Source organism: Perissodus microlepis, chromosome 23, assembly GCF_051167445.1.
Source record: "Perissodus microlepis isolate ML-2025 ecotype Zambia chromosome 23, ASM5116744v1, whole genome shotgun sequence".
In the NCBI taxonomy this organism is placed as follows: Eukaryota; Metazoa; Chordata; class Actinopteri; order Cichliformes; family Cichlidae; genus Perissodus; species Perissodus microlepis.
In genome coordinates, this window is record NC_140482.1 from 41,910,456 (window position 1) to 41,923,572 (window position 13,117).

A 13,117-nucleotide genomic window follows, 5' to 3' on the forward strand; every position below is an offset into this window, starting at 1 on the left:
ATTTACATGCTTCCATCTCCCGTTTCTACAGAGCCCCGCAGGGGACATGGGAGAAAAAAAAATTAAGATGGACTCACTTACCACACTGGCTCTTAGTTTCATACATCTCTGTTTTGCGAGATCCCGAGTTTGTTTTGCGAGATCTCGCAAAAGTCCGTCTTAATTTTTTTTCTCCCATGTCCTCTGCGGGGCTCCGTACGTTTCTGCTCGGTGACAACTTAAACAATTTTTTGAATAATAATTTTTAAAAATATTTCTTCACGTCATGCGGGTCGCAAGTAGAGGTGACATGGGCTGTGAGATTGAAACACGGGCATTAGAGCCTCTTAATGGGTGTTTTGTTTGGGTTTCCACCGGCGTGGAATTACCAAAAATAGAGACGGGACAGCCTAACATATGAAACAGGAAAAGACCGCCGTGTAATCCCTTTATTTCAAGAAAGTAACTGTATTCTGAATACCACCTTTTTAAATGGTAACTGTAACTGACTTTGGCAGCGCTGCTTCGCTTCATTGAGGTTTGTGGGCATTTGCACAGCTCATTTCAATCTGGCTGCTGTCAGGACTTTGACAGGGTCATTGCAGCACCTCGATTCTTCTTTTTTCAGTTATTCTGGTGTCGATTTGCTGCTGTGCTCATGATCATTGTCCTGTTGTGTGACCCAAATTTGGGCTAAGCTTCAGCTGTCGTACCGATGACCTCACATGCGATGTACTTAGCTATATAGAGGAGTTTATGGTTAACTCAGTGATTGTAAGGTGGCCAGCTCCTCCACCCTCCTCCTTTGGACATCCCATTTCATTAGGAGCAGCTGACTGAAGCAGTCAGGGTGTGTTTAGTTTATCCTGTAAAAACTATCCTGTAAAAACTTTCTTTTCACAGTGCAAATACATGCACTTTGACAATCCATCAAGCACAGCAGACAGGCATGCTGCTTTCAGGGATGCTGTGTTTGTAGCTGAATATCTCCTTTGTACTGGTTTGTGTGTGGCTGGGAGCTTTCAGACCGTGTGGCACAAAGATCCAGTGGAACGGAAACATAGAAACTCTTTTGAATCATAAAAATGATTGAAACCATAATAAATGATAAGAATATTTTAGAAAGTGTGTCACAGATAAAGGAAACGCTATAGGCACCATAAACCCAGATAGAGCCATTAAATGTATTCCTCTATAAAGTATAATGGGCACATAGATGATCCCGCTCTGCCATTTCGGTGCAGCATGTGCGATACTCCAGCCACTGTCTCCTGTTCTAAAATGACTTACAGTTTATTTGTCAGCAATAAAGCTCAAACTGCTCTGATGTGAGTACAGAAGTGGGTTAAAAAAGCTGAACGTGAACGTGTTCTGCTGCTTAAATCGACTGCCAGGTTGCCGATTATGCAAATGTGTTACGATAACAAAACAATGAGACAGTTCGACCGTCTCCAACTGGATTATCTCGAGTATTCTGATGTGATTTCCCTCCATATTCAGCCAGAAGGAAACAGAACAAGATTTTGTGGGTGTGCATGACAACATATCAGCACAACAGGAATGATAATCCTTCCCCCTCTCAACAGTGAGTCAGTTCGTTCCTGTAATTTCAGACATTTATTACATTAGAGGCGGATCCCACCCTGTCTTTAAACAATGTGCGCTGTACTGTCGCTCGCTGTGCTTAAGTACGGCGCTTACATGCTGCTGTCTGGACCGAAGCATCAATACGTCCTCGTGTTTCTCTGAACAGCAGTGAAATCATATCTCTGAAGATCCTTTTCTGTAGCTTTGAAACAGCTGCTACACGTTTTTTTTATCCATTATGGGCTGAAATACTTTGTGGTCAGTTTGTTCACAGTGATAAAAAGCTGTAGACACACTCCTGGAAATATCTGTGTCCCAACAACATATCGTTTATCGTTCTCCTTCAGCCTCAGAGCAGATCATTTGTTTGTGCCCTTAGTGAAATGCATCCTAAGATGTTTACTGAGTTGAAGGAAGGCAGAAAATTGACCTGGCCCTCAACTGATCACTTCCTTAAATCTTCTGAAAGCACCATCTGGTTTTAAACTCCAAACGAACGCAGCTGTAGGACGACAGAGAGAAACCGGACGGTGCAGAATGTAAACCTAAACTCTGACTTCATGTACAGATTGGGTTCTATCTCATCGCACGAACACAAAGACCACCTCTGTTTCAGTCACACTCACTGATCACTCTATTAGGTGCACCTTGCATGCGTTTGAGGACGGTGAACTCATCGTCATGTTCAAGAAACCAGTCACATGGTGTGTTGAACAGGTGAACACCAGCAAAGTTACACAGGAAGGTTGTGACATTTAAACCATGCTCAGCTGATACTAAGGGGTCCAGAAGTGTTGCTACAGACATGGATCCTTGCCTTTGTTACCTGTTGAAGTTCAGGCTCTTGCTGCTGGGCTGTGGTCAGCGTGCACGCAGCTCTATCATCACTAGCTTAGCGTTAGCATGCTGTCAGAGCAGATGCTTGCAAAGAGTTGCATTCACTGTATAATGCAGTTATTTCTGTCCTGGGTGCAGTTTGCACTTTACCATCGTGCTCGTGTCCTTTTGTGAAATAAAAATAACAGTAACGTCCACATTTCCTCCCCTCAAAAGCTGCACCACTCCACCAGTTTACCCCTCCTGCATTCAAACTGAAATCGACTGGCTGTAGGAAAAAACAAGCATGTGTCTTTTTACACACACACATTTATTTTTATTTATTATTATTATTATCATTATTTATTTTTATTTGTTTGGCATGGACTTGCTGCCATGTCATTGGCCGATAGTGTATGCTGCTGTTTTTCAGGACTGAACTAAACTCCAAACTTTGTCATGCTGGGGCAGAATGCATGAACTGTGCATTTCACCATATTTGGGCAAAAATGCAGGACTGGTTTAAGAGTCGATAAAGATATTTTGGATGATATGAAACTGGAGTGATCTGCAACGTATATTAAAAAGCGCTGACCTAGTGGAGCATGCTGCACACTTCTTAGATCCACCCTTGAATTCTATATATGACCTGTCACTCACTTTCAGAAGACGGGCCTTTGGGTGGAGTATTCCTTGATATTGATTTCTGTATTAGTCAGCCACGCATCTCTGCAAGGAAACTAGAAACGTGCCACAGAAATGACGTCAAGGCTGAAAATGAAAGCCACAGTTTATAAAACAGTGTCATTTCCCTTCAGCAGTACAGCTGTACGGACATGTAGCAGTATTTTCTTTACGAGCACATCCCAAGTGAGTTCCTGTTTTTCTTTTCTTTTCTGGGCTCTTCTTACACCCAGTCCTTCTGCACCACATGTGCCACCGAGTTGTCGCAGTGCTGATAGCAACCAATCACAAGCTCCCCCGTGTAGCTTTTTTGCCTCACCCGCTGCCTTCCCCTCTCCTCAGACAGTACATCATTAGCTGTCTGCTGAACACCTGGAGGCAAAGCCAGCAAGGTAATTATTGAGGGCATAGCCACGTCTGCACGCAACCGTCATTAACCCATCGTACCTCATTTACAAGAGTGAAAAGGCCTTGTTGTTGTAAGAGGAGAACGAGAGAGCAGCAGCATGGATTGGTGATCAGCCCGTGACACGTTATAGAAATGATACAACAAATGTCTCTCAGGCTCGAGCTAATAAAGCCTGGAATTTGCTGTTGCTTTTTCATCAGGCAGCCAGACCTGGAGCCATGCCAGGACCAAGGATGAGGGAGTTTTATCCCCTGCACTTAACGGCAGAGATGCAGGATTTCATGAAGAGGGGGGAATCACACAAACAGACACACACACACACACACAACTAGCTATAACTTGCTCGGTTCCCCAGCCACAAAAACAAAGCAGACGAGAGAGCTTAGGGTATCTGTGCATGTTTAACCTTGAGCGTGTGCATGTGCATCTTTTATGTGCAAGACTACATGTCATTATTTGTCATTTTACATTGATTTAACGCTGAATAATGAGCGTGTGTGTGTGTGTGTGTGTGTGCATGCTTCCTGCATTTTTTTGCCACAACACAATCACCTCAAGCTCTGCATGGGCGACAGCAGGACTCTTCCTTCCTCACCTTCACCGCTACATTTCCAGTCGACACTGACGGGCCCGTGCAGCTTTCAGATGTCATGAACGGGAATGCCTGCATGACAGACTGCCAGGAGACTGGAACATCTCTGAAATCGTTATTGATAAGCAAATGTTTTTGACTTCAGGAAGTCGTGCCAGGTGTGTGAAACAAAGAAAGAAGAGGCAATAACTCCTGATCGGCCTAATATTATGTGTTATAAGACTGAAGTCTCACCCAGCATGAAATGTCTTTGAAAGACTGTGTGCTGGTGCAGTAACTACTTCAGGTCATTATTAGACAATAGACAGAAAATCCCAGTATCATGTTTGAGCTTTTAAACACACTTCCTGGGGAGCCTAATGGAACTGAGGCTAACTCTCGGGGTATAAGGCTTTATCGCTCTGGCCTACGGGGACACTTTGAGGCATTTAATGTCTGCAAAATCTAGCTTGGAAATTCTAGGAAAGGGATTAAGCCTATTTGCCATCTTGCCTAATCTTTTTTTTATCGCCAACACGGGTTTGTGACTTACTTACCACACTGGCTCTTATCAGTGCACCAATCCACTTGCAGTAATTTGTAATAATCCATCGTTCCTGCTGTTTCAATAAGTCGTTCACTTTCTAACGCTGTACCCGTTTCATTTTTAAAGAGGTTTTTTAAATGAAAATGTAGTTTTAGCATTGCAGGCAGACGGGACATGCTTCCCAGCTGCACCAAGAATGTCATTTTCTTGCAACAGTTGAGTCATAGCGTGATGACTGCATGTAGTCTGTGCCTGCTCAAACAACACCAGCCTTCAAACGATTAGCAGAGAATTGCTTGATAAATAAGAACTGGAGATGCTTCTTTCCTGGTCATTAACTTTAGGAGGACTTATCATGTAAACAGGTCTTTCTTTTAGGATATACTTCAAAAACCTGAGAGAATTAACCATGATCTTATATTAAGAGTGGGAACTTCCAAATCTTTTGAACCACAGATCGCTTTGAGTTTTACAGCTAGTGAGAAACCCCCTGTCGCTTGGAGTGATTGCACTGATTCTTTTGTAAAAACAAATAAAGCACTTGCTGGCATGCTGCGCCTTTGCAGAACGGCAGACGACTACTTTTGATTTGTAAAAATACTTTCCTCCATCTCAGATCAGTGTGCGTCAGCAGGAGAAATACAGTACAGTACAGTAGCCTGTATAATTTAAGGGTACATACTATCTGCTGAACCTTATCTCCTCGTGCTGCCAGACAGTCATAATGAATTTATCAATTAGCCCTGGCTGCGTATGCCCTTGGGGCTGCAGTCCCAGCCCTCACCTCCTCTGCACTGAACTCCAATCAGTCATCCTGTCAGAAACGCAGGAAATGGTGAGCAGGCTGGAAATGGCCTCTTGAAAAGCCTGTTAGGAAAAGCTTTTGAAACTAAAGAAAGAAGCATTACATGTACAGCGACATGCCTGCAGAATACAGATTAAGCCTTCTTTAGGCAGACTAAAATAATCATTTAAACGAGCTGGAATTTGTATATTTGGTATATTTAGCAAATCTAGAATTGATATTAAGGTCTGTATAATGTCTGCTTTCAGTCTATGAAGGTTTAAGTGATACTGAATCATCTGATCATTTGCAGGAGGGGGTCAAAGCTCTGATGAGGTGCCTCCCTCCAGAGGTAAGCAGAGGTACTATCCTACTGAAAAGAGCAGGCACGCATGGATAAAGCAAAATAAACTTTATTTATATTTCTTAAACAGAAGTAGTACAAAAAACAACTTAAACGTACATATTTTATATTCACATAAACAATAAGTGCAATAATAGAAAAGTACGGTGAATGTAAATTATCATTTACAGTTACAAAAGAATGTATTGTTATGCAAAAAAAATAATAAATTCTTGTAACATTGTTGCAAACTGGAATATTTTGAGGATATTATTGGAGCGTTTAGTCAGCAGTGCATGTGCATTTCATGAAGCAGTGAACATTCAAACCAAAACTGTGAGGAAACGGTTAGATGTGCATCAGTGCACACAGGTTGGTTTACTTGGGAGGGGAGCGTTGTGGTTTAACCACTTGAAACTGACAGGCAGCTGGTGGTGGTGCTCAGCCTATATTTTCTAGGTGCCCTGCGAGTTTTGCTTGGGGTGGATGGCGGGGAGGCCACACTCAGGTTCCTGACCTTATTAAAACTGTTCCTCAGACTGTCCCTCCTGCTCTCTGAGGTGCTGCTGGTCTCCTTTGATGTGAATGTGTCTGGGTGGCAGAGGCCAACCCTGAGGCAGCAGCAGCAGAGCAGCTCAGCGATGGCTTTTCTCATCTCGCTGCTGCCCAGGGCGTAGATGATGGGGTTCAGGCCCGAGTTGAGGACGGCCAGGGAGATGCAAAATTCAGCACTGAACAGAAGTGCGCACTGGCGGGAGACACAGAAGAAATCTACCAGTAACAGCATGAAGAGCGGCCCCCAGCAGAGCATAAAGACCCCGACAATGGTGATAACAGTCTTGAGCAGAGCTAAGGAGCGCTTCCGACTGCGCTGGGGCGCTAGCTGAGCACTCTTGTGCACGTGGCAGTAGATGGCACCATACAGCACACCGATAGCCAGAAGGATGAGGAAAAAAATAATGAGAGAAAAAAAGATGTAAGTCTTGGAGTAGAGAGGAAGCAGGGTGGAGCATCCATCCAGGCTGCACACACAGTTCCAGCCCAGCAAGGGGAGAAAGCCAATAACCAGCGCCAAACCCCAACAAAGCGCCACCAAGCCATAGATTCGATAGTAGGTCTTTCTGGTTGACTTCTGGGGAAGTGGCTTCATCATAGTGGTGTAACGCTCCACAGCAATCAGCAGCAAACTGAATATGGAGGCTGCCAGGGCCACAAACAGCATGCCCTCCCTGAAGAGCCACAGAGCAGGCGTCAGGCGAAAGGTCTGGCTGCCAGACAAGCAGATGTTCACCAGGTAAGCGGCTCCGGTGAGGAGATCGCTGAGTGTGATGTTGGCAATGCAAACATATACCCAACGACGGCTGCGGCGGATGCGGGAGATGACGGCCACCAGCACCAGGAGATTCTCCAGGATGATGAAAATGCTGAAGAACAGGAAGACGGCCACGGAGACACTGATCTGGTTCTGGGAGTTCGCGATGGTCCTGTTCTGCAGACGGCCGGTGTAGTTGTAATGCCTCAGGATCACGTGGTTGATCCCAGTTGCAGCGCTGGTGGCATTTGGTGCGGTGCTGTTGCTCTGGTAGGTGGGTATGTTGTACATGTGAGGGCAGGAGGAAGGGGACGTGAGGGAGGCCAAGGCACACATGATGGGAAAACTGAGCCGGCCGGTCGGATGAAGGATTTGGGTGAGAACAGGCTGAACTGAGCTGCACGGGAATTAGTGCGAAACTCCTGTGAGTAAACAGGCTATGGGCGCACTCTAACCACTGGAGCTCGCTGCCTGTGAGCAACAAACACCTGAGAATAAAAGCAGAAGAAAACAAAGAAACAATAGTGATTTCTGTATGAAAATCAAAGCCATGAACGAAATTTCCCTCACTCTCAGTACTGCACTCTGAGACGCTTCATTGCAAAGTTTCAGTCAGTTTAAAAGGCCTCATTTAAATGTCTCCCGAACGCTACAGTCTCCACCTATCTGCGGTTAACACAGGATGAGTGAGAAATGGGGGCATTTAAATCACCACATGAAGGAAAAACATGGGGTTTTTGTTATCAAGAATGCAAAACAATAATTGCTTAAAATTCCCACGTTTAAAATTAGCGAAATTATAATAAATAATTACCAACAAAAAAAAGAGTTTTTTTCTTTTATATATATATATGTGAATATATTCAAAAATATTTGAAGAAATGCAGCTTTGCCGTTGTGTTGAAATTGTATTCAATAATATCTGAGTGGAAAAAATATATATTTGACTACATTTTACACCAAGTTTAATCTTTATAGCAAATGTTATAATTAATTAATTGATTGGCGTTTAATTGGAATTTATGTTTAAAAGTTATGGGTGTAAATTTTTTTTCCTGTTATAATATAAATTTGATTCGATTTGAATTTGACTTCACTGCAGAGCTGCAGTGAGGTGAAGGTGCAGTGGTGAGTTCTTACCTCTGGCCGTTCTTGGTGATGCTGAGTGTGTGATAGTGCAGCTGCTGTCGCTGACTAAAGAGTTTTTTGCAGTACAGTCTTACTTACATGGGGAAGTAAGCCCGACACACCCAACACACACACACACATTCACACACACATTCACACATGCATAACAGAGAGGCTGCACATGTTCCATCACTGTGTAACGAGAAAAAACAAGTGATCATTTACTCGTCTCCAACATTTTTTTCTGGTTTATTAACCTTCTTATTTATTGTTTCCCAGGACGTCGCACATTGTTACCGCTACTGCCAATCAAATCTATTGCTTAAGTCGCTCTATGGCCTGTAACGGGAAAGACGGTTTCAAAACCCGTGCCAGTTGTAAACTAGTTGTAAATTTTTGCTATGCAATAAGGATATGGGGAAAGACCCACTTGCACTGGCCTCTTGCTGAGTTATGACAATTTCTTTTCTCAAATATAAGCAAGTAAAATAAAAGGGAAAATACAAGAGAAAAACAGGAACTCAGGTGCCCCTCCCTGTAGATAGTGAGGTTTCATACTATATATCTTCCCTTGCAGCTGGGGCTGTTGGCTTGGGTGTGCAGGCCGCACTTACATTGTTCACACACAGCCACCACGCATGAAACCCTTGTCTTCAGCAAACCCCCTGCCATGCACCAGTGGGCCCCCAACCACATGCCACGAGGCAGACATTACTGCTGAAGCTGTGGCCATTTTCAAACCATAAACACACAAACACAAGAGACGCCCTGCAAGAAGCAGAAAGCAGTGGCAGACCCCAAAATTAAGAAACCAAATTTCAGATATGAGCAAAACCAGAGCTCGTGGCCGAACACGAGTGACGTTTTCAAAGAGCTGTTGTTATACATTTAATGCTCCAGAGCCAAGCAGGCTGTAATTGTGCTGCTGCACTGTAATTATCATTTATCAAATGCCAAAAAAAGTCAAATGATACCAATCATACTAGCGCCCAATTATTCTTATAAGCAGATATCTCTTTTCATTCTTGCAGTCGCCTGCGTCTGCATGAATTATTCCAGTTTGCACGGTTTCTTTAACAAACGGCGAGACAAGGTCGCCCATGCATATATATTTGACCTACATTGTGTGTACTGTGATTAACTACATAATTTCTGTGCTGTCCCCCTGCGAGACTAACACAACTTCTCCTTTTTTAGTGTTGAAGACACGTCCTCCATCATGGTCGATAGAGGACTTGTGTTACTCTGTATATCTGAAGGTGGTGGCGAAACTGTTATTGTGAATAAACTGAGGAAAAAGAAAAACACCCGGAAAATGTACAACAAGCTACAACATCCTGAGGTGTCAACAACACCCACGACTGTTGAAAACGCCCTTACTCTGAAAATACAACTTCAAAGCACTCCATAACCACAATGTGCGTATCTGGCCACAACTGCATGAGTGTGTGTTTTTTCTTCTTCACTGATAAGCAGTCCAGCTCTGCAGGTCTCCACTTCAAGGGATTTAAACAAAAGTGCGTCCTCAACTATGACCAGCGATATTACTGTGTTTCCAGTGACAGCCACCAAATTACTGCCAAGCATCTTTTAAATGTGTGTGTCTGCTGAGGATTACAAAGGGCCTGTGCAGCAGACTCAGGCCTGCAGAGGAAAACCTATACCAGCATGCAAACTAAAGCTAAGGTGAAAATGCATGAATGCAGAGGAGAGCAGCTGATGGGTCACCAATAGGGAATCAGTTATTCTAAAGAACAAGTCACCATGTTGCTACAATATCATACTCACGAAATTTGTTCTTGCCAGGTCTTTGTTTACGGATTTCAGACTTCCTCTCTTTCTTCATGTGAAAATATAATCGACGGTGAGCACTTTCATGCCTTAAACACTTTGTTAGGAAATCCACAACGTCCTGAAGGCCTGTTTTTCTATGGTGAACTTTTGTGCATTTTTCAAGTTTTCTGTTGAAATTAACACAAATGTGGAGTTGTGCACTTTGGCTTGTTTTTTGTTGTTGTTTTTTTCCTGCAGTGGTTAACCAATGAAAGATTAAAAAACCCAGAAAATTGCTGTTGTGCCAGTTTTTACATCAGATTATTGACTGTTTTCACCACAGCCAGTGTCACTGACATCAGTAACCTTTGATGAGTGATACGAGTGATTGAAAACACCTGCGCTTTCTTCGCTGATGGCGTAATCACACGTGAAGCATTCTTAAAAGCAAAGTAGTGATAACAGCAGTATTCGTTAGTAAGATGCAAGTTCACCCAAGGAAGGACTAGGAGTGCAGTTTCAAGACAAGCAATGCAGTGTTTCCATTTTATTTAAGTCCAAGTTCTTTTGACAGAAACTGACAGTAGAAAAGTCGTTTATAGAGTCACTGCACAAAGGAAGACAGACTGGTCCACAACACAGACCCTGTGAAAGATGTTTCTGTAACCGGCTGACGTCACCTGCTGATTTGAGAACACCTGTTGTGAAAGCTCGAGCTGAACGTTTTACCATCAACATTTCGGTATTTCTAAAGTGGACCTGATGAGGAAGGAGCACATCTGCCTGTGAAATCAGTGATGACACTCCATGCTTATTGGCTAACAACTTCTAATCAACAAGTCACAGCTGATGGACGAAGCCTTGACAGTCTCCCTTTTTGACTCCATTTATAACCAGAATATAAAAAGTTATATTCACTGTTACCTGAAACTAGTGACAGAGTCCAGCAATACATCAGGTTTATTGAAGTCACGGGTGGAGGGGTGGGGGCTCCCATCGATTCCTGTACAACTACTATTCTTTTTGCAACCAGTCGCTCCCCTGCTGACCATTTAATAGAATGCAGGTGAAACGGGCAGTCCACACAGGAAGAGATTCACAGTGACGTGACCACCAGACACTATAGTGAGTCGATGACACTCGGCAGCTAAAATAACCACCTGTGATACAAACTGGGCAGGTTCCAAGTTAAGTGGATAGACAGTCTGTTGGGTGGACGTAGCTGTTTATGTCACCCATCTTATTAAGTCCTGATTTGACCCTGATATTTGCTTCATCACCATTTTGGCTGTAAAAAAAAAAAAAGGGGGTGGCCCATTTCTTTATATTTTGCTAGGAAATAATAAAACCTGTTCTTTTATAGCACTTTTCTACTCATCTGAGCACTCACAGCACAACTTGTTCATTCACCCATTTGCACAAGCACTTTTTCCTAACTAACATTCACACATCATTCATACTACGATGGATATTTGGCAGGTAGACTGGAGCAGACTAGGATCAGACCACCAGCAGTAGGTGAGCTGATCTACCACCTGAGCTGCAGCCACCCCACAATGGGAAACAGGTGCAAAAATACATGGAAATGCAGTGTATGAGGCAAAAATATAGTGTGAACACTTCGACTGATCTTGAAAGTCAGTGAATTGGGTCAACTGAAGGGCTAGATGCACGTCTCAGGTAGAGATGGATCGATCCGATATTACATATCGGTATCGGTCCGATACTGACCTAAATCACTGGATCGATATCGGAGAGAAATAAAAAATGTAATCGATCCATTAAATATCAGAAAAGCACCTCACAAAACTTGGACACAGCGTAACTCGGCTCATAACCGTAGCGCGTTGCAGCAGTATGGGTCAGGTGATAGAGCAGCTGTGTGTATTTGTAGCCTCGCTACCAAACCAGCATTTCATCTCCCAGGAAGTTTTCCCAGAGAGAAGTAAAGCAAGTGTGTAAGTTCATCTCTGAATGTTTGTAAAGCATTCCCGCATTAAGCTTAACAACCGATATATGGAGCGACTGCCTCTCTCTCTCTCTCTCTCCTGCTGCTACTTCAATCACCAAACTGATCAATGATCAGCTGATCGGCTTTTCTGTCGCGAGTCCGTCCCTCTTCTTTGTTTTTGGCCCACTTTGCACCAGAAAGAGGAAACCAGCGGCTGAACAACAGCAGCACGTTTAAGCTTGATAAGCTGTTGTTAGAATTTATTTAATATTACTTTCTACACCAGGATCTTTTTCTATGCAGCTGACGGCTGGTAACTGTGCAGGGGCGGATCTAGCAAAGTTTAGCCAGGGGGGCCGATAGGGCATGAACAGGGAAAAGGGGGCACAGAGACATACTTTTCTTTCTTATTCTCATTTAAAATGTCGAGCTTTTAATAAATAATTATCTGAATCTTACACCCAAAATTTTAATCTGATGTACAGAAGTCCATTACTGTATATAGTAACTGTTAAGTCTAATATACCCTAGTAAGCTATAGTACTTTTTCCTTTGGGAAGGTACCATCTGTGCAGTCTGCAGTTCTGTTGAAGAAAGATGTTGAATCTATTTAATATTTCTTGAAAAATAATTGATTTCTGTGCATTTTTTTCCCACACTGCATCAAATTAAAGTTGATTACGTCGATTAAGCATCATGAGGTGGAGGGTGGTTCCCTATTTCTTTGTGATTTTATCTTGAAAGGTGCTATATAAATAAAATTTTACTTCACTTTACTTTTACTTTATCTGCTGTTGATCATTTTTAGGGCTGACACCTCTTTTGTTCTCCACTTGTCCTGTTTCCTCAGTTTCTGTAAGGACACACACTGAATCAACATATGCCGAGTTTTCAGCAAACAGCTGATTGGGAATCACCTTGTTGGTGCAAAAATACCATTTTGCGCCTGTCAGACTGTTTTGGCATTTTCCATAGATTCAGTCAGAGAAATGGAGACACATCATGTGTTTTTGCAATAAACAGTCTAAACATTTTAAAATGTGTTCTTTGCAAAGTTGTCTGTTATGTGCACTCACAACACTGATTTATCCCTTCAGTTAGGTATTCACAGTTACTCACGCCAAACATTTCTGTGAAGATAGTCAGGTCCAAAGACTGTCTAAAGAAAACTTCTCCAGAAAGCTGAAGAGCACTGTAAAAAGATTAGCAAAATATAAAGACATTGGGTGACTC

At 43.0% G+C, this 13,117-nt stretch overlaps 1 protein-coding gene across 1 annotated transcript; it reads right to left on the bottom strand.

Annotated features, from left to right (window-relative positions):
• Positions 1 to 5,800: 5,800 nt before the first annotated feature.
• On the bottom strand, positions 5,801 to 8,303 carry s1pr4 (sphingosine-1-phosphate receptor 4). Its single transcript, XM_084922706.1, has 2 exons — positions 8,173 to 8,303; positions 5,801 to 7,520 (listed from the first exon to the last, which is right to left on the bottom strand). Exon 2 carries the CDS (start codon positions 7,366 to 7,368, stop codon positions 6,124 to 6,126), a length of 1,245 nt encoding a protein of 414 aa, XP_084778832.1. The 5' UTR covers positions 7,369 to 7,520; positions 8,173 to 8,303; the 3' UTR covers positions 5,801 to 6,123.
• Positions 8,304 to 13,117: the final 4,814 nt, after the last annotated feature.